Below are 20,597 nucleotides of genomic sequence, written 5' to 3'. Positions count from 1 at the left end.
ATAATGCAGGCATTACATGGATCCCAACCATGGCATAGAGGTTTTTTCCCCCTCATACATTTTCCTTGTAACATGAATGCTGCTGTATTATGTAGCTATTCTCCTGCAATACTTTTCATGGAAAATGCCATGCCCAACGGGACACCACATGGATGCCTGCACAGTTGAGTCTGTGCATCTCCATACAGGTCTGTACACGCTGCATTAGTTTTAGACCGTTTTGTACTTAATTACAATTGCCTTTAAAATGGTTTAAAGGGGTTTTCCAGTCTCTTGATATTGATGATCTAGCCTCAGCCAACAGCGCAGGAAGCAACAGTGGATGATGGACTTGGAAGCAGAAGGCTCCACCAGTGGCCACTACGTAATAGACTGATCCTTCTGCTTCCAACTCTGTCCACTGTGTTGTCTCTCTCACCAACCAGCAAATCTGTGGGGGGGTCAGACCCTAACCAATCTGATATGGATTAGAAAACCCCTTTCAGAAGACACGGTTACACAGAGACTTAAGATCACAACGCCGCACTACTGCCTCACACCTAGTGAGGGTGAATGTGGTTGCATTGCAAAGTACTGCGACTTGGCAGTCAATGGAAAGACAAACCTCCTGGATTTCTGCACATCCACCATTGCCATCAGTCAGCAGACTGATCTAGAGTCGCCATGTAGCCCAAACCGAAGAGATGAGGTGTAACAGGAAACCATTAATAAGAATATATTGATCAGAGCCGGCTTGTGGGGGGGTGTTCTCCTGGGGAATATCTTGTATTTTGCCTCTTTTGGATTTTCTTGAGTTGTGTAGAGCCCTGAAGACAAGCCACGCTGCCTACTCTAATTTCTGAAATAAAGCGATCAAGAAAAGGAATTTACAGTTCTCATTCCATGTATAATTACTTTTGTCACGTGCACAAAGTTCAGCAGCAAAGCGAAGGATTTGACCTCGACGCTGGGATTTACATCTATGAGACGCGCCTGGAAACTCAGAACAGTGGCCATGTTGCCCTAATGGTGGGTGAATCAGAGTTCAGCTTTTATTCTCTAAACTGTGCAGGAAAATGAGACCTGGACGCTGATTGACAGTTATAGTTCTCACAGTAAGGTGACATCAGCTTTTGGTCTGCAAATTGATTCCCAGTAATGGTGGACAGATGTGTGCAGTCAGCATCACTGACCATTTTACCATCGTGCTAATTAAAGGTGATAAATGGCTGCATTTCCTGTTAGTTTTGCAAAATGGCCACCTCCAAGTAAGAATAACCAAATTACCAAGTTTGTCCCCAGTTTTCCAATATTAATGACCTATCCTCAGGATGGGTCATCATTATCAGATCTGCGGGGGTTCCTACCCAACAGCTGATCGGCAGAGGTGCCAGTAATCAGAATCCCCACTGATCTGAAATTGATGACCTATCCTGAGGATACGTCATCAATGTTGGGAAAACTGTCATCACTAATGAAAACAGTCTCCTCTACTAGTAGACAATTTTGGGTGGAAATCAGAACAGATTCTTTGTCATTCTTAAAATGCTGACTCCTGCCGCGTGTCTACTTTCCTTGAGGACATATCTTTCCTATGGTATTTGTTCATGATCATATTGGAACAATGAGTTAAATTGATTAGAATGCAATACGTTGGGTATTAACCACATTTATTACTTTATGTAGCAGTAGTGAGGTTTTTATACTTGTCTTGTGGATGGTTGATGAGCTTTGACAGGCAGAGGGTGTTTTCCCAGTGACCCTAAAAAATGTTGTGTGGATGATTACCAGTGATTTACCTCATCCAATTTCTATCAGAATAAGGCCTGACCTCCATTAGTGTACCAAATAAGCTCCAAATGAAGCCCCTAACAGGAGGGGGTGGAACATGGGAACGCAGCATTCAGTTACTTTTCATCACAAGTAAATAGATGCCTGCTTCCTAGAATCACATTAGTTCTCCATATTTTATGCAATGGGAACACAGTGACTATGGGAGGATCTAGAAGACCATGTCAGAATAGTAAATAGTGTAATGGTGGGTGTCTATACTGAGCTTCTGCCTGTCCTCCTATAAAGCTCTTTCAGGAATTGTACACCCTTTAAGGATGGAGATGTCCTATCATTGTATGTAGCCTGTATTCTTGTTAATTGCGTCTGGGTGGGTTGTTCGGCCCTGCTTTAACCATGGATTGTCTGGTTTGCCTGTAACTACTCAGTGCTGTTTCTCCCATATGTGATTGCAGTAAAGTCCAGGTTTTGCATGATCCATGTGGGATGGACACCGGATAAGTGAGAGGTGTTGGGAATAACCCAGTGTTTCCTCTGGTGACCGCTGCAGTTCACACCCTCTCTGCCTACTCCCATAACACTTCCGTACTAGGTTTTGACAAGAGGTGCCATGCAGCAGCAGAGTGCCCTTCACTGTCCGTAAACACCCCTGTCTAATTTCCTGCCTTTGTAACATTATCACACGTATCTCTGTACTGTGGAGCAACCGTATGCAATCTTGCTTTGGCAGACTTGTCTGCCCCTAGGTCACCGCCAATTCATTTCCTCTTCTGGACAAGAAATATTTACAGCCATGAAGTGGTCTTCTCTTTCGCTTCATGAAAAATATGTAGGAGTGCAGAATATTTTTTTAGCATTTTATTTATGGTTTTAGAGTATAAATGAGGTAAAGTGATTATTATATTCAGATGTCGGCAGTAGTATTATGTCAGAAGTGATAATGTTGCTGATCAGGTGGCCCATATTTGTGTGACTGGGGGAAGTGAAACGATCTTCTGTAACCTAGTCATACGCTGTCATATTCTCTTATCCTGACGATTCCTTGATTATTGGTGCTGGGCAAAGTGAGAAGGATCTTTTTAGAAGTCACCAGAAATTGGACAGAGCTGCATATGTAGGTAGATGGCAGTGTATGTATAGGGGACAATAAGAGCAGAATGCACTGAGCTTTACACACTGTATATTACTTAAATCGGGGAAGTCGGGTCACTTCTGGCTCCTGGGTCACTATTTGTCCACCCCTATGTCAGAAGGTTGGGAAAACATACCATGTCTGACATAATCTACAGATATTCATACAGGTATATATGGCAGCACAAGGAGTAAGTTGGTCTTCCCACTTCGATTAGCTGCCTGAGAGACCCGAGAGTCTTAGAGGAAGGAACCTTTTAGGCCAGGGATGCTCAACCTGCGGCCCTCCAGCTGTTGCAAAAGTACAACTCCCAGCATACCCGAAGGCTGGGTTCACACCTGAGCATATTCGATAAGTGCTGTTGACAGGCGTTTTTATCGGGCGTAGTTTGGGGCGTTTTTGTATTTTGGAAACGTGCATCGTACGCGCATTCTTGCTATTGACCACAGAGGCGTACAATGAAAAACAGAGGTGTTACGCGCGACAATACGTCCCAAAGAAGCTCTTGTACTTCTTGGGGCGTAGGGCATTTTACAGTGCGTTCATACGGTGAGAACCATGCCCATAGGGAATCATTGGTTCTTGCCTGTAGGAACGTGCTGTAAAACGCTCAGGTGTGAACCCAGCCTAATAGCTGTAGACTGTGCAGTAATGCTGGGAATTGCAGTTTTGCAACAGCTGGAGGGCCACAGGTTGGGCATCCCTGCCTTAGGTGACTGGAGAAATATAGTAGCCCCATGAGACAGTATGGACGACAGGGTTTGTTGTGAGGAGGTACAGTAGCTACTATGTGTAGTTGCTTGATGTACACTTTAACATATTGGTCTGTTTGAGACAGATGCGCAGCATGTATTCATTGTTTTTCTTGTCGGAGCAGAAAACAGGAAACTTTTGCAGACATCTTGGCACTTGTACATTCACAGGGTCATACAGCAGACTATTCCTTAAACTTTAGCATAAATGAAATCCCAGCAGCTGTGTCTTTGAAAATATGATTTATTCCAATATTAGTTATTGTGTCCAAGGCCGTCTTTACCAAGGGGCAAAAGGGGCAGCTGCTCCGGGCCCAGTTGCTCCTGGGGGGCCCAAGGCAGCTGCCTCTTGAGCCCTGCTAGCCACTGCCCCGGGTGTCAGGCTGTCAGCTCTACCAGGAGTCCAGGCATCATGATCGTATTGTGTTAAAGTTGTGATTTAGGACCTTAATGACATCATCACCATGTGACCAGTAACCTAGCAATTACTGGTCACATGGCTATGAGGTCATCACAGGTCCTATCAGGAGTGTTGCAGAAGTTAACTGTGGAGCTTTTTTGTGTGAAGATTACATCAGAAAAAGGTGACAGGGGCTGTTATGTTAATATACTGTAAACTACTGTATAGTGGGGGCCTGGTATACTGTGTGGGGGCCTGTATACTGTGTGGGGGCCTGTATACTGTGTGGGGGCCTGTATACTGTGGGGGGGTTGTATACTGTGTTGGGCTGTATAGTGGGGGGAGGGGCTGTATAGTGGGGGGGGGGCTATACTGCTGTACTGTATACTGTGGGGGTCTGTATAATGTATACTGAGGGTGCAGTATAGTGTGGAGTGCTATACTGCTGTACTGTATAGTGTGGGGGGCTGTATCGTGTATTGTTTGGGGTGCTGTATACTGTGAGGTGTATACTGTGGGCTGCTATACTGCTCTACTATATACTGTGGGGTACTGTATAGTGCGGGGTGCTAAGCTGCATACTGTGTGGTGCTGTATACTATAGGGTGCTATACTGCATACTGTGGGTTGCTGTATACTATAGGGTGCTATACTGCATACTGTGGGTTGCTGTATACTATAGGGTGCTATACTGCATACTGTGTGGTGCTGTATACTATAGGGTGCTATACTGCATACTGTGTGGTGCTGTATACTATAGGGTACTATACTGCATACTGTGGGGTGCTGGGGTGCACTGTAACACTAGGGTGAACCGAGCCCTGGTCTCCTTCCTGCAGAGCGGTGCCCACTTCCAGCCTGAGCCCAGCTGCCCAGAGCACTGATCCTGAGCTTCTGGAGTCTTCCTAACTGGAAGTATTTACAGTCATTCACTGTACACTACCAGGTGTGTGGATTTTTTGTGTGTGTGTTGTGGTGGAGGGCGTGATTGCCTGCTAAGGTGTGGGAAGGCGGGATCCAGGGGGCCCAAGTAAATTTTTGCCCAGGGTCCAATCAATATTAAAGACGGCCCTGATTGTGTCCTACAACCAGGACGCGTTTCGGCAAGCATGCCTTTATCAACAGGTCCTTTCTTAACTATTCCTTATACTTTGTCGCCATTTGTCCTTCTCGGTTTTATGTTGAGATACATTTTTGAAGCATTTGCTGTCACCTTAATATTACAATAATACAATAAAATAAATGTATTTCAGATCTGGATTTACTACAGAATCTGCAGAAGAAATCCCAGACTGATCTGGTTTTTCTTTGCAGAATCCACGAGAATAAGTGGCTTGCAATTCCACAGCATGTGAATGATGATGCACAAAACCTATTAACAGGCATGGGAGGCAGAATGCTTGTTGGTTGTATATGGACTTCGGCAATGAATCTGAGCTGATATCCTGTGTATCCTGGATGTGTGAACGGACCCTTAGGCTACATTCACATGATCAAAAAATGATCCATTTTTAATGGTTAGTTTTTTTTTTATGGATGCTATACTGAAAAACATCCAGTAAATATTTTGCATTTCAATTTTTTTGATGCCCGTTATTTACAGGCCATTAAACAAATGGCCTTGTGAATGGACCCATAGATTGCAATGATTCTGAAAATGGCTGTCATGTGAATGTAGCCTTACACATTTGCTTTACAATCGATACATCTTTGTACTGCAGTAAAGAAATCTTTACCCTGGCAATCCTTTCTTGCCATGAGTGAGGTATGGCATCTCCTTCAATATCTGTTTACTGTAGACACCACATGTTGTTATAACCTAGGGCTGTGCCGGTAAAGAACAAGTATCCTTTACAGAAAGGTTTTTAAAAAAAAATGTTTTTCATTCTTGGCTAAGATGAGCTCAACAGGTTCCTGTTTAGCTCTGGACGCCTTGTATTAGGACAATATGAACTAATTTGTATTGTTTCTGCATAGTCAGTCACATATACTGTACAGTACATACCACGCCTGCTTGCCTTTGGGCCTGTACTTTGGCTAAATGACAGGATCCTTGTGGTGGCAAGATTTACACAGCTCATGCATAATATAATGCTATCACATATGTTTCCCATAAAAATACATAAATGTCTGTAAAGGGGGTGTGATATTTCTACCCAGCACCTGAGCACAATGGAAGTCAATAGGAGAACCCGAGCATTAATCCAGGCACCCCCTGCCCTGAAGAGGGGAGGGTGTCTGTTTCACAGGAAAAGGTCAGAAAATGATGGAAACACCACTGAAATGGTTCGGGAACAGCATGGGGAGGATGTCTGGATGCATCTTGGACTCCCAGGTCGCTGCTGGGATCGATGTTGTCCGAGTACTACGCCACTTTAACAGACAATAATACGTACAAAACCAAAGATAAAATAGATTTTAGAAGAAAAATTGTTAGGAAACATTCTTTCCTGTATATTAACTTGTATATAAAGTGCTGCCAAAAATTACAAGTAAGAGGCACTCTGATGCAACCTGTATATCACATAAAGGAGGGCCTCATTCACATTGTGGTACAACTGTTCAGGTAGTGGGACTCCTACACTCATAAAGGCTATGCACTAAGTAAAAAAGGGCTGCCAAAAATTACAAGGAACTGGCACTCCAATACACCCCAAGGAGGGCATCATACACACCCTTGAAAAATTATGATTGATGGCCTACTGGTGACCCTCTAAAACATTAGGTGCAAGGGCCTGCTGCTGACCCTCTAAAACATTAGGGGCGAGGGCCTGCTGCTGAGCTGACCCTCTAAAACATTAGGGGCGAGGGCAGCCTAATAAGCATGTTGATATGATGGAGGAGGAGGAGGTCAAGAAAAGGAAGATTGAACCATATACCCTTTTTTTTGTGGTGGAAGGAGTGCATGGGAATACAGTGTATTCAATACACCATAAAAGCCACATATAAAGTGCCTTTATGTTCAGCCGCTTTCCTCTGGTGGAGTAGAGAAGTCAGGCGAAATCCAGGCCTTGTTCATTTTGATGAGTCAACCTGTCAGCATTTTCAGTTGACAGGCGGATGAGCTTATCAGTTGTTATGCCCCCAACAGCACTAAATACCCGCTCTGACAAAACGCTGGCGGCGTAGAGCGCCAGTTCGTGCCACATGTCCAGCTTGGACACACAATAGTTGTAAGGCACAGAGGGATTACTGAGGCCGCTGACAGGGTCTGATATGTACTCCTTTACCAACTTCCCTAACCTTTTTCCCTCCTTGTGACAGTAGGCCGCGCATCAGGGTGAGGGTACTGGCTGGGTATCGTAAAACTGTCCCAGGCCTTGGAGAGTGTTGCCCTGCCTCTGTTGGAACTGCTGTGTGTTTCCCTCGTCTCCCCTCCTCGGTTGCCCAAGGAACTACGTACTCTGCTGCCAGTGTTGTCAGCTAGGAATTTTTGGGAGCAATTTATCCACAAGGACCTTCTGGTATTGCATCATTTTGTTAGTCCTCTCCACCACAGGAATGAGAGATGAGAAGTTCTCTTAGTAGCGGCGGTCGAGAAGGGTGAACAACCAGTAATCGGTGTTACAGTGAGTGCCAGTACTCCCCCGCATGTTTATTGGCTGCGTAGCAGTGCGGGGAGGAGACTCTCTAGCATTGTGCTCGAGCACACGCGGTATTCGGCCAACACTAGCCTGCACCCAACCTGCAAAAAATGCAGATTGGATGCAGACCAAAAATGTGTTTGCATTCGTGAGCACCTTACTCTTGTAAGTCAGGCCTTACTGGACAGTCTCCCTCCATAAGACGTTCACATTGGACACCACTATTACATGGTGAGCGTGAGCGTTTTATTATTTTTCTTCAGGCTTTGTATACAGATGACTCTAGGTTACTTGATAACATGTTGACCTGAACTCTGTAAATTTACCCTAAGTTATCCATTAACAAAGTAAAGTGCTGTCTCTTCATTTTCGCAGGGTCTAAAGAGGGTGACACAAGTCAGGCCAAAGTATCTACAGAATGTTCCTCTTCTAGTGCACCAACTGTTGACCGAGAAGGAGTCTCTAAACTAGAGAGGCTAAACATTGAGAAAGATGGTGACGAAGTGAGGTCAGCTTCAACCAACTCTATGAATGCAAAAAAGCTCGCCTGTGAAAACCTAGCATCTTCTCTTTATGGTAATCTATGCCCAGCTTTAGACTTCAGTGTCTTTTCTACTCCATTGCCACAGGTCAAGGAGAGTAACTGGAGATACAGATGCTCTGTTCCCCTTATTAGTATTGGCCACCAGGGATCAAATATAAATGTCAGTTTTTGGGAATTCCCCTTTTATGCAGGGCTCCTCACCATCTTTTTCAGAAAATGGCCCCAGGAGAATTCCTTGATTTCTCTGGGTCCCACTTCTGGAGAAGCAAACATCTCATTTTTGACTTGGGAGCCACTGACAGCCACTTCTAGTATTAACAGCTCTTGTCTGCCACAACATACTAAGTGGATCCCACTATTTGATGTCCATAGGCCATAATAGAACATTTAGACAGGTGTTGTCTTCAGCTTTTGGCCCCAGGGCAATCAGCTGATATCTGGACATCCCATCTCACTCGTCACAAGATTCAATACACATTTACTAAACCTTTACATGAGGCGATGATTGGTACGATTGAGTGACGGACAAGTCATGTTTTGGTGTAGTTAACGTTTCAACAATGACCCTTTGACACGCCAAATTATCAGTCACAAAATTGTCATTACAATCGCATATTCCATTGTTTAAGCAGACTGTTGCATGGTGTTGTGGACAAATTTATCGTCTGTAATCATGCGTGCAGTGAACGATTACAATTTACATTTATGAAATCATTAACATCCAACGATGATTTTTGTGCCCACACAAACGAGCGAACCAACGAGAAATCTACCAATTCTCAGTTGTTCATTGCTTTTACACTGCTCAATAATGGTGCAGTTTTTTCTGATTTAACAATAATTTACACTCTAATCGGCTCGTGAAAAGGTACCTTAAGTTGCCTAGAGGGGAATGAGTAAATCGGAACACGACGGATAAAAAAAATAAAAAAATTCATGGTTGAAAAAAGGTTTTTCTCCCAGCAAACTATGGGGCGATTCTGATACATAGGCAACATTTTCTCACTGTGTTGATTTGTGATGCATATGATGTGTATTTTACCATCAACCTTGAAAGCCTTGGTATAATATTTTATTTGCTTCATTGTTTTCGTCTTACCCCCTTCTGTAATAGGGAGTACAAGCAGCCACAGTACCCTTAAGTCCATCATGAAGAGAAAAGATGTAAAGAAAGAATCCTCAAACACAAAGAAAAATCTTCAGTTTGTTGGCATCAATGGAGGGTAAGCATTGTTATGAAAAGATATCGACATGTGTGCTGTACTGGTGTAACCCGCTGTAACCCGTTTCATTGTCTCAGACGTAACCTTGGAAGAAAACCTGTGAATTAGTAATGCAAGATAGCTGTAATTTTCAGGTATGAAACCACATCTAGCGATGAATCAAGCTCCAATGAAAGTTCATCCACAGAGTCAGATGATGAATGTGAGGAAGAAGTGTTTAATGTGGATTCTGATGTCCTAAAACAAGGCATGGCAAGTGAGCAAACAGAAGTACCCGAGCCAGTGGGGGATGCCGAGAAAGAGACAGAGAAAGTGGAAATCCGGGAAAGGTACAATGCTGTCCTGTGTTAGCACGGTTGTTAATATTCTATAAGGGTATGTCCACACGGGACATATGCATTGAAGATATGCTGCTGTGGATTGGTGGGTAGCAAATAATCAGCATATTTTACAGTAGTAGCAAAGTGAATGTTTTTAACCCCTTGAGGACAGGGCAATTTTCAGTTTTTGTGTTTACATTTTTTACTCCCTGACTTCCAAGAGCCATAACCCCCCCCCCACAAAGACACTTTGTACTTTCTTTCTCAAACTTTTTATTGATAAAAAAAAAATGTGAAAAACACACACACAGTATGATCCATAAACATCTGTATACATTGACCAATGACCTACAAAAAGGTCATACAGCATTGATAGAATTTTAGTTATTGAGCTAGGTGTGAGTGCATTATCTCAAAATGTTAAAGTACCAAACCAGACAGAGTTTAGCCAGTTCAATAGTCCAGTTGTCCATGTACTTCTGGATATTAAAAAGAGTGTACAGAAGTGAAAACGCAGAGTCCGGTATTATGAAGCAAAACATCCTGATAATGTCTCAGTCCACTTTATGCCATCTTGAGGAGGACAGCAACAATGAAAGACTTTGCATGGCATTAGCTCAAGAGGACCTTTCATGGGATTATGTGTTACAAACTGGCATGCTTACCAGATAGGGTTGGCCATCAGTATCTGATTGGTGGGAGTCTGACTGTTTGAGAATGCATTGGCACTCACAGCAGCATCGTGGCCTCCTCACAGCTTAGCCTAGGCCATGTGATGTCACATTCATCGGTCACATGCCCTAGGCACAGCTCAGCCCCATTGAAGAGAATGGGGCTGAGATGCAATACCAAAAACAGCCGCTATACAATGTAATTCTCTGTGCCTGGACAACTGAGAGAAGGCTACTGTGAGTACCAGTGCCTTCTCAAACAGCAGATGGGCGGGGATCCAGAGTGCCACCCCGATCATATACTGATGACCTATCTAGAGGATAGGTCCTCAGTATAAAAGTCTCGTAAAACTCCTTTAATATTCTGCAAGCATTAATCTAGATGGTCTCTTATGCAGATATGAATTAAGTGAAAAAATGCTGTCCGCCTGCAATGTTCTGAAAGAGGCAGTTGATGATCCTCGGGCGTTGGCAAGTAAAGACGTGGTAAGTGCACACTCACTCTTTTGAAAGGAATAAAAACTCTGGTGTTACCATTATATACTTGAACAAATAATTTAGCGGGCACAATTGAATAAATCGGAGTGCATGCCTACATATATGTTACATAGTAACAATGTGTCAAGAGAAAGGCACACATAAGCAAAATGGCAGCACATCCATATCTTATTCTAAAAATGCAGGTGGACAAAGGCTTAAAGCATCTCCTTGCATAAAACTGACCCTGAATCTTGTAGGATTTGGGATCCTCACAGAGGTGCCTGACTGTCCAACATGCAGTTCACCCTAAAAATAAACCAACACGTGCACACCGATAAATTCCCCAATAGACAATAATGGGGAAAATTACACCAAAAGTACCCCAGGCAAAAAATTAATATGTAAATATGTGAAGCATCTCAGAGGACTTTCTTTACGCTTATGGGAATCCACATACACTACTCCCTATGTCTTTTGGGTAATTTGCACTTCTGCATGTTCTTTATTTGTGACAGGTTTTTAGGCTCTTTTCACACCTGCGTTCAGGTGTCCGCTCGTGAGCTCCGTTTGAAGGGGCTCACGAGCGGACCTGAACGCAGCCGTCTGGCCCTAATGCATTCTCAGTGGAGGCGGATCCACGGAGAATGCATCCGTCTGCCAGCGCTCAGCCTCCGCTCCGCTCAGTGAACGGACACCTGAACGCTGCAAGCAGCGTTCGGGTGTCCGCCTGGCCGTGCGGAGGCGAGCGGATCCGTCCAGACTTACAATGTAAGTCAATGGGGACGGATCCGCTTGAAGATGACACCATATGGCTCAATCTTCAAGCGGATCCGTCCCCCATTGACTTTCAATGTAAAGTCTGAACGGATCCGCTCAGGCTACTTTCAGACTTAGAAAATTTTTCTAAGTTCTAATGCAGACGGATCCGTTCTGAACGGAGCCACCGTCTGCATTAATATGAGCGGATCCGTTCAGAACGGATCCGATCGAACGCAGGTGTGAAAGTAGCCTTACATGTATGTATTTTTAGGGGTGCATTTACACCAACAGATTTTCTGACCAATCGTTGGTTAGATGGCCGTTTACACACACAGATCTTTTGTTATACACACCAACTATTGGTCTGATTGGACAGAAATTGGTCAGATAATCTGTTGGTGTATATGCACCCTCCGACAGATATGAAACCAGCCTGATTTTCTGCAATGTCGGTCTGTGGACATTTGCATTTACAATGAATAGTTAATAAACTTCTATAAGTTTGCATAATGACTTGGGCATAGATAGGACCATCTTTCCTCTCGGTGCCTGCAGCCGATTGGTTATTTGTTATAAGTGGTTTTTACTTGATTAAAGTACATATAGGAAATCTCTCCATTATGGATCCATTCACACAAACATAGGCGCTTTATGCCTGTGCTGCGGACTGCAAATTGCATTCTACAATGCACGGGCACCAGCCGTGTGCCCTCCATGGTTCAGATGCAGACCCATTGACTTGAATGGGTCAGCGAACCACAAGATATGGCAAAAGGGAAGACCTGCCCTATCTTTTGCGGTGCGGAGGCACGGGCCCGAAAGCCCATGGAAGCATTTCCAATCTGTGCCTCCGTTCCACCAAAGATAGGACATGTCCTATCTGTTTCCGTATCCTGCGGATCGTAAAACAGATTGCACACAGCCAGTGCCCTTATATTGCGGACCTGCCGTTTTAGGGCCGCAATATGGGCATGGAGCCCTTAGGGGTGAATGAACCCTTACACATGTTGCAGGCCACAATGTGTGCCATCACTGGGGAGGACATTGCACCTTACACTCAGATTGCACTGCCCTTCATTATATATTGAATAATGGTGAATAATATGTTTAGTATTTTACTGAGGTCACTGATAACATTGTGTTATATTGAATTGTGTTCTGTTTTGGCAGAGGCTGTGCTTGAACACTATACAAAATGAATGGTTCCGTGTGTCGAGTCAAAAATCTGCTGTTCCAGCTATGGTAGAGGATTATATTTCAGCGTTTTCCGAGGTTTCCCACACTCTTCTTCGCTATGTCATCAACATGGCCGATGGCAATGGAAACACAGCACTTCACTACAGTGTATCCCATTCCAATTTTGAGATTGTCAGACTGTTGCTGGATGCAGGTTAGACATGCTACCTTACATGGTTTTCAGTACATGATAGTAGGTAGGTGACCTAAAGAACTTGGAAAGCCATTTAGACAGCCTAGAATGTTAAAGACAACAAAATGTATACCTTTGGGGACAGTAAGCCTATTACACGACATTGGTCATAGGAATTATACAAACGTTATTCTTTTTCAGCTGTGACGCTTACACTCTGGATCTGTAGCGCTTTGTATATGTGAGAGAACCGCATTGTCCGATTTATAAGACTTCGACTGTTCCAATCAGTGAACATTTGATTTGTGTCATTCCAGCTTTCTGTTATTCCCCTGTCCCTTATGACTTCATTCATACAAGAATGGGTCCTTTCTTTACAGATGTGTGTAACGTAAACCACCAGAACAAGGCTGGATACACTCCTATCATGCTTGCTGCTCTGGCAGCTGTGGAAGCGGCCAAGGACATGCAAGTGGTAGAGGAACTCTTCAGCTGTGGAGATGTCAATGCAAAAGCCAGCCAGGTATGTGCAGACACTGGAGAACAACTTTGGGTTAGAATGGCTGGGCTTATGAGAAAAGGTTGCCCTGGAGAGCCCATGGATATGCTGTATCTAAGCCCAGCAGCGCAGGCGTGGGTTGCCAGCACCCTGGGCAGGCCAAGTATTGGAGCCCCCCACCAACCTGTGGCCATGCCCAGCCCCCCCCCCCCCCCAATTGCGTAACGCCACAGATAACAGTGCTAACTCTCTGAGTACAGATAATGTAGTAGATGGGTGTGAGCCACCAGAATTCAGAAGACGCAGAGTGTGACCTGAAGTCTGGGGCCAGGCTGCTACAGTGTGGGCCAAATTCTATATCCACCCTCCCGTCACTACAGAACATACAGAGTAATACAGCGCCACATACCTCTTACAGCCAGTGACGTCTCCTTTGATGTAGATGTTCTCTTTCCTCATTTTCTCCTTTTAGACCTTCAGACCAGACCACCAGTTTTCAGCCATTTCTTGTCTCTGCCTTTCGACAAACAAAATCTTAGTTTACTACTTTTGCATCATCCTCCCATCTTCTGGACAAATCATCCTACCACCCCCAATACTGTGCTCCCCAATACTATACTGCAGAAACATATAAACCCCCTCCTAATACTAGTGCCACACAGATAATGCCCCCTTCAATAATTATTGGCACACACTGCCCTAAAATAACTGCACAGCAAATAGTGCCCCTGACACTAATAGTGTAAACATAACGTCCCTCAAAAATAATTGTGGTAAGCTGATACTGTGCCAAGGTACCCTCACAGTAATAGTGCTCTTAAAAGGCCCACCAATAGTAATAATTCTCTGCTAGAGCACACATGGTAGTAATAATGCTCCTACAGTGCCCCCAACATGTCCCCACTGTGCCCCAGAAGTAATAATGCTCCCATAGTGCCCATACTAGTAATCATGTTTCCCATAGACCCCCAGTCATAATAAAAGCCCATCATAATAATTCTCCTTATAACATGCCAGTGCAAAAAAATACCTCCTTTTAATGCCCACAGTTGAGCTAATGTGACCATAGTACCCCCATAATGTGCCAGTATAAAATACCCCTATATAGTGCCCCCAGTAAATGCCCCCATAGTGCTCCTCTCCCCCCTTCCTCCTAGTACCCCCCATAATGTATCAGTAAAAATGCCCTTATACAGAGCCCCCCATAGAAAAATACCCCTTCTTTGTGGACTCAGTAGATGCCCCCAATAATGTTCCATTAAGATGTGCCCCAATAATGGGCCAGTAAGATGTGCCCCCCAATCATGTGCCAGTAACAAATGCCCCCTAATCATGTGCCAGTAGCAAGTGCCCCCCCCCCCCCCAATCATGTGCCAGTAAGTAGTACCATATAAAAAATAAACACTTATACCTCCATCAAGCTGGCAGCGATGCGGGCCTCTTCCGGCCTGTGTCCCGCGCTGTACGGCTCAGGCGGCACGATGACTTAATTACGCTGCCTGCACCAGCCTCTGATAGGCTGCAGGCACTAGGCCTGCATCCTCAGAAGAACGGGGAAGGGAGACTTCTCTCCCCTGCCCCGCCACAGCACATCAATCTGTGTCCTGAGGACAGCGATACAGATGACTATGGAGATGAGTGCTTCCATAGTGGAAGAGCTCATCTCCCTGTGCCCTGCCGCCGCCCCCCATTTGTCTCCTGGGACGATCAGCTCACTTTGCCTAATTGGCGGGGCGACCCTGCTAGCGCCCCCTGGAAATATGCGCCCGGGGCAACGGCGCCCCCCCCCCTCCCCACGCTACGTCACTGTCTAAGCCAAATGGATGGAAATGCCTTGTTTGAGTTGTCACTTATTTGTAGAAAGATTTACAGAAAACAGAAAAAAAAATTGAGAAGCAAGGGTCCAGTGTATTTTCTAGTCAGACATTAGGTAGCCCTAGAGAAAAATAAATTAAAAATTAAAAAAAAATTATAAGGACAGATAATATGGAGCATGTCATATATTTGTTGTGCCATCATTCTTTGTTTCTATGTATGTGTGTTCTGTTTCAGGCCGGCCAGACCGCGTTAATGCTTGCAGTGAGCCATGGGAGAATAGATATGGTCAAAGCTCTCTTGGTCTGTGGTGCAGATGTTAATATCCAGGATGATGAGGGGTCCACAGCTCTAATGTGTGCAAGTGAACATGGACATGTGGAGATAGTCAAGCTGCTACTAGCCCAGCCAGGCTGTAACGCTGCACTGGAGGACAATGTAAGTTAGTGCACCCAAAGCCCCTCTTCATTAATAACGAGTGGGGGAATCGCCCACTGAACTCACAGAGCACTTATTTTTCCAATAAATGTTTGCTTTCATCCAGAGACAGGAGCAGCTTTAGCTTATAGAAGGCGATCCTGATGGGAACATCACCGCTAGTTTAGGAACATATACATGTGAATAATGTATGCAGTAAAAGTAAACCTCTGCTGACTCGCTGTATTGACATAGTTTTAGGGTTGAACTGTTTGTAAGACAGCTTATAAATGTATCTAGTAAGATGGCAGTGTGCCAGTAGAAGTGTGGTTATGCGGTTCATCAGCTGAAGTGTAAATTTCTGTCTGCTTTGTTCTTAGGATGGCAGCACAGCCTTGTCCATTGCCTTAGATGCCGGTCATAAGGATATAGGAGTTCTTCTTTATGCTCATGTCAATTTTTCGAAAGCCCCATCACAAGTAAGTATAGCCCTACAAATTTTAAGTCCTAGTATCTTCCCTTGGCCATTTGTGTTATATCTGTATACGGGCACTTTCACACGGTCAGTACTTTTCATCAGTCTTTGTAAGCCAAAACGAGTAGTGGGCCCAAAACACACAAGTGCACAGTTTTCCGTTATACTTTTTCGCAGTTGGTTCCACTTCTGGTTTTGGCTTGCAAATACTGACCATGTGGACATTGCCTAAGCCACGTTTCCTTTTTATGAATGCTAAAAAAAAACTAAAACTAATCAGACTACATATTATTGCACCCCAAGCAGGTCACAGAAATTATTTATAAGTGCATAGCACAAATGTCTGTGCAAGGTCTAGTAAACTCTCAACTGAGGAGAAAAGAGGATTTAGGATGGTGGAGTTTTCTTGTCTAATGCTTGTTTTACACACAGATATGTATTATCAGTCAAGTGCCTCATTTTACTAATGTCTGTGGTGAAATTAATGAATAATTTTTTGTCATTGTCTTAAATACTTGAAATGAAAACTGAGTAAAACAGTGAAAATACCATACTCTTATGCCTTGAGAATTTCAAAAACTCATTCCTTCCTTCTTTCTGTAGGGGACACCCAGACTGGGCAGGAAGCTTCCACCCAGTCCTACACAGAGAAGTCCATTTGACAGTTAGTTTTTGCCACCCTGGAGCTGCTGCTAACCAATATTATGTCTGACGACAGATACTGAATGTACTTGTCTATGTGCCTGATTATACCAGCAGACTAAAGCAATAGATCATTGCTGCTTACATGGAATCCTGGAGTCTTCTAACTGGATGAAAGCTATATGTGGAGCATGAGTTTTTGGTTACCTAAACTCCTTTTTAGGTGGGGAAGCTGGAGCCCACAACTGTTCCGGGGAAACCGTATGGTCAGTCAGTTAGTCATCATATCTCTTGCAATAAACATGTGGTTGCTGTGTTAGTGCCATAGTGCCTTCTGCATTGTTCTGGGTACACCCTCACCCTGCTCTATGTTCTGAACTGAGTAATGGAATGTCCCCACATGTGGCGCCTGAGCTGGCTCGCTGGCTATAAGCTGTCAAGTGTACAAGCCCTCAGTAGATCTGAATGGACTAAGTAAAAGTCTCGACTCTTTGTTATGTTACTTTTATATGAAAGAAAATGTTATCTAAAAATGTTGAGAAACTCAGTATTTGCTGCATATTTTATAACCTGTAAAAGAAAAATCCGGTACATGGTCTGAGGATATGTGCTCTCTATATATTTATGTATGTATATTAAATATGTCTAGTACTATGTATTAATATCTGTAAAATGTTATAAAAATCACACGTCTTGGTCACTCAGTATGTATGTCTCTTGGTAAGTAAAGAAAAACAAGCTCTTCTCATCTCTGCATATTTATATACCAGTAAGCTGTCTTTCTTCTTTTAGATGTGTATGTTTTTAAGTGTTCGAAGTGCCTTAGACTCTTGCCATATTTTCTCAATAAACTTTCATTATGTGGTTTTTATTCAGTACAATATTTTCTCCTTTGCCCACTATGGTCTTTAACTCTTTTTCTGCCAGGGGCATTTGGAACATTTTCAGTTTTCATATGTACAAAAAAAAATAAAATAAAAAGTACCAACCCCCCATACTAATTTTCTGAAAGTAGAGAATTGTCAGAATGCCAGTCAGAGGTTTATACACACAGAAACCTGTGTAAGTAATTTTTCATAAAAACTGCAAAAAAGTGGATATTAGTGGATAAGTATAACTCCACCAGAAAGTTATATGGCCCACACCTCTTGGAAATAAATGTTCAACATGTGCAGCGTTCATACCTACCACTTTGGCCTACATTTACATGCACATTTCTTTATAAAATCACCAGAACTGGGAAGACCAAAAATCTGGTTTTAAGCTGGAAATTCTAAAAAAGTAGCAACCTAGAAAATACTGAGATTTGCACCGTCAAAACCTACACATTTCTTGAAAGCAGACAACCTGTTTGCAATTCTCTTGACGGACTGTTGATAACCATGTCCACCTTTAGGTAAGGGCTCATGTACAGGGCCGTTCCATGCATTGGGGACCGCAATTTGCAGTCCCCAATGCACGGGCAACATCCATGCAGCGGCCGGGACGGATCGAGACAGATTCAACTTAAATGGGTCCGTGATCCGAATGCACCGTAAAAAAATCAAACCTGTTGAATTTTTTAGTGTTGTAGAGGCACGGACAGAAACGCCACAGAAGCACGCCGTAGTGCTTCCATGGGGTTCCGATCCGTGCTTCCGCACTGCATCTCCCGGATTGCGGATCCATTCAAGTGAATGGGTCCGCATCCGTGATGCGGGGTGCATACGGCCGGTGCCCGTGTATTGCTGATCTGCTGTATCCGGCCCGCCATACAGCCGGGCAACGGCCGTGTGCTTGAGCCCTTACTTTGTGACAAATATATATATTTAAAAAAAATGCATTTGTACCTAAAGCTCACATACCAGCCAATGTAAAGACATGTCCCCAAGCAGCACGTGACCCAGTAGTGATATGCCACTTGGGGCCACATCGCTGCTGAGGTCAGTCCTTGGCTGCAGCGGCACTTGACCCCGACTGTCTTGAAGCTTACAGGCCAGGGGCAAGAAGAATGCTGAAAACCCCTTGTGAAAAGATATTAGATGACTGGTACTGGTGCCTTCTAAGGAACAGAATCACATAATGGTTCTCAAGTAAATAGTTTTTCATAACCATGTGTTACTTCATCAGGAGTAATATGATTATACAGTAGTCACTCATTATAATTAATAGATGCATTGTTCTCTAAAGCTTTTAATGCTGCGTTATTCTGCCTCTTACCAAACCAGAATAACTAGATTAACCTTTTTCACATGAGTATGTCATCTTTCTTTTTCATGTAAAATAACAAGAATAAAATCCTTATGTTGGTTATACATAATACACCCTGAGGATTCTCCTATTTATAGAGCCAAGTGCCCCATTCTTTTTGATCTTTACTAGTATGACCTTGACTAGGTAAAGTAAGCTCTGGAGCAGTTCTGTGTTAGGTATAAACCTATAACACTTTTTTTTTTTTTTTTAAAGAATATGCCATTGTGTGCCATTAAAACAAGAATAAGTGGACATAAATAGTGCAAATGTGGGACTGCTAAGTAATACAATAGTCACAGTAATTGATGTATATTTGCATATCACCATATATACAGTACTGTGCAAAATTTTTGGGTGCTTACATGCTAGCGTTTTTGTTTTCCGGTATTGATTCCGTCCTAGGGGCTCTATACCGGAAAAAAACTGATCAGTTTTATCCTAATGCATTCTGAATGTAATCTGTTCAGGATGCATCAGTTCAGTCCCTCTTACATTTTTTGGACTGAGAAAATACTGCAGCATGCTGCAGTTTTCTCTCCGGCCAAAAATACTGATCACTTGCCGGAATGCCGGCATTAATTTACATTGAAGTGTATTACTGCCGGATCCGGCATTAAGTGTTCCGGAAAAACGGATCTGGCTTTTCGGTCTGCGCATGAATAAATACCCAAAAAATCAATACCGGATCTGTTTTTCTGGATGACACCAGAGAGACAGATTTGGTATTTCAATGCATTTGTCAGACGCATCCAGATCCGTCTGACAAATGCCTCAGTTTGCATCCGGTTTGCCGGATCTGCCTGCCGGAACCCTCTGCCGCAAATGTGAAAGTACCCTTAGGCAGGCGTGGAAACAAATGCTGCAAATAAAATTAAAAAAATCTAATAAATGGTGTGACCACCCTTTGCTTTCAACAGCATCATTTCTTCTAGGTAGACTTGCACACAGTGTTTGAAGGATCTCAGCAGGGTGGTTGTTCCAAACATTTTGGAGAACTAACCACCAATCTTCTGTGGATGTAGACTTGCTCAAATCCTTCTGTTTCTTAATGTAATCCCAGACATATTCAATGATGATAAGATCAGGGCTCTGTGGGGGCCATCACTTTCTGGACTACTTGTTGTTCTTTACGCTGAAGATAGATAGTTGTTGTCCTCATGCAGAATAAATGGTATTGCATGATAGACAAGTATCTGCCTCCGTTTCTCAACATTGATAACCTCATTAATCCTGACCAAAACCACCCCATTTTCAGAATTGCAGTACCAGATCATTAAAGGAGTTGTCTCATCTTGCCGTTACTAAGGCGAGATGAAACCCAGTGCCGACCGCCAGCCACCAGGAAATGGGGCATGCAGTTCATGGGAGCTCCGTAACAAGCTATGCGGTTTCTCCCGGAACTCGGAAGCTTGCTGTGCTACACTGTTTGGTTAGGTCGCTCTGGAGCACTGCTATGGACTATAGAAACGGTGCGTTCGGCTGTTTCCCAGCAGGCTGGAGGTCGAGACTGTGT

At 43.7% G+C, this 20,597-nt stretch overlaps 1 protein-coding gene across 3 annotated transcripts in view; it reads left to right on the top strand.

The window, feature by feature from the left end:
• KANK1 (KN motif and ankyrin repeat domains 1) overlaps window positions 1-17,723 on the top strand; it is a 151,258-nt gene extending 133,535 nt beyond the window's left edge. For all 3 annotated transcript variants that reach the window (XM_044272623.1, XM_044272631.1, XM_044272637.1), the window contains 9 exons: window positions 8,014-8,214; window positions 9,297-9,405; window positions 9,540-9,734; window positions 10,795-10,882; window positions 12,806-13,025; window positions 13,385-13,527; window positions 15,556-15,756; window positions 16,116-16,214; window positions 16,814-17,723. In XM_044272623.1, the coding sequence (XP_044128558.1) occupies window positions 8,014-8,214; window positions 9,297-9,405; window positions 9,540-9,734; window positions 10,795-10,882; window positions 12,806-13,025; window positions 13,385-13,527; window positions 15,556-15,756; window positions 16,116-16,214; window positions 16,814-16,879 (1,322 nt within the window). In that variant the 3' untranslated portion in view covers window positions 16,880-17,723. The remainder of the gene's footprint in view (window positions 1-8,013; window positions 8,215-9,296; window positions 9,406-9,539; window positions 9,735-10,794; window positions 10,883-12,805; window positions 13,026-13,384; window positions 13,528-15,555; window positions 15,757-16,115; window positions 16,215-16,813) is intronic.
• Window positions 17,724-20,597: the final 2,874 nt, after the last annotated feature.

The sequence above is a fragment of the Bufo gargarizans genome, chromosome 1, assembly GCF_014858855.1.
Source record: "Bufo gargarizans isolate SCDJY-AF-19 chromosome 1, ASM1485885v1, whole genome shotgun sequence".
Taxonomy (NCBI): Eukaryota; Metazoa; Chordata; class Amphibia; order Anura; family Bufonidae; genus Bufo; species Bufo gargarizans.
The sequence above is the reverse complement of the archived record's forward strand: the minus strand, read 5'-3'. Positions and strand labels throughout refer to the sequence as shown.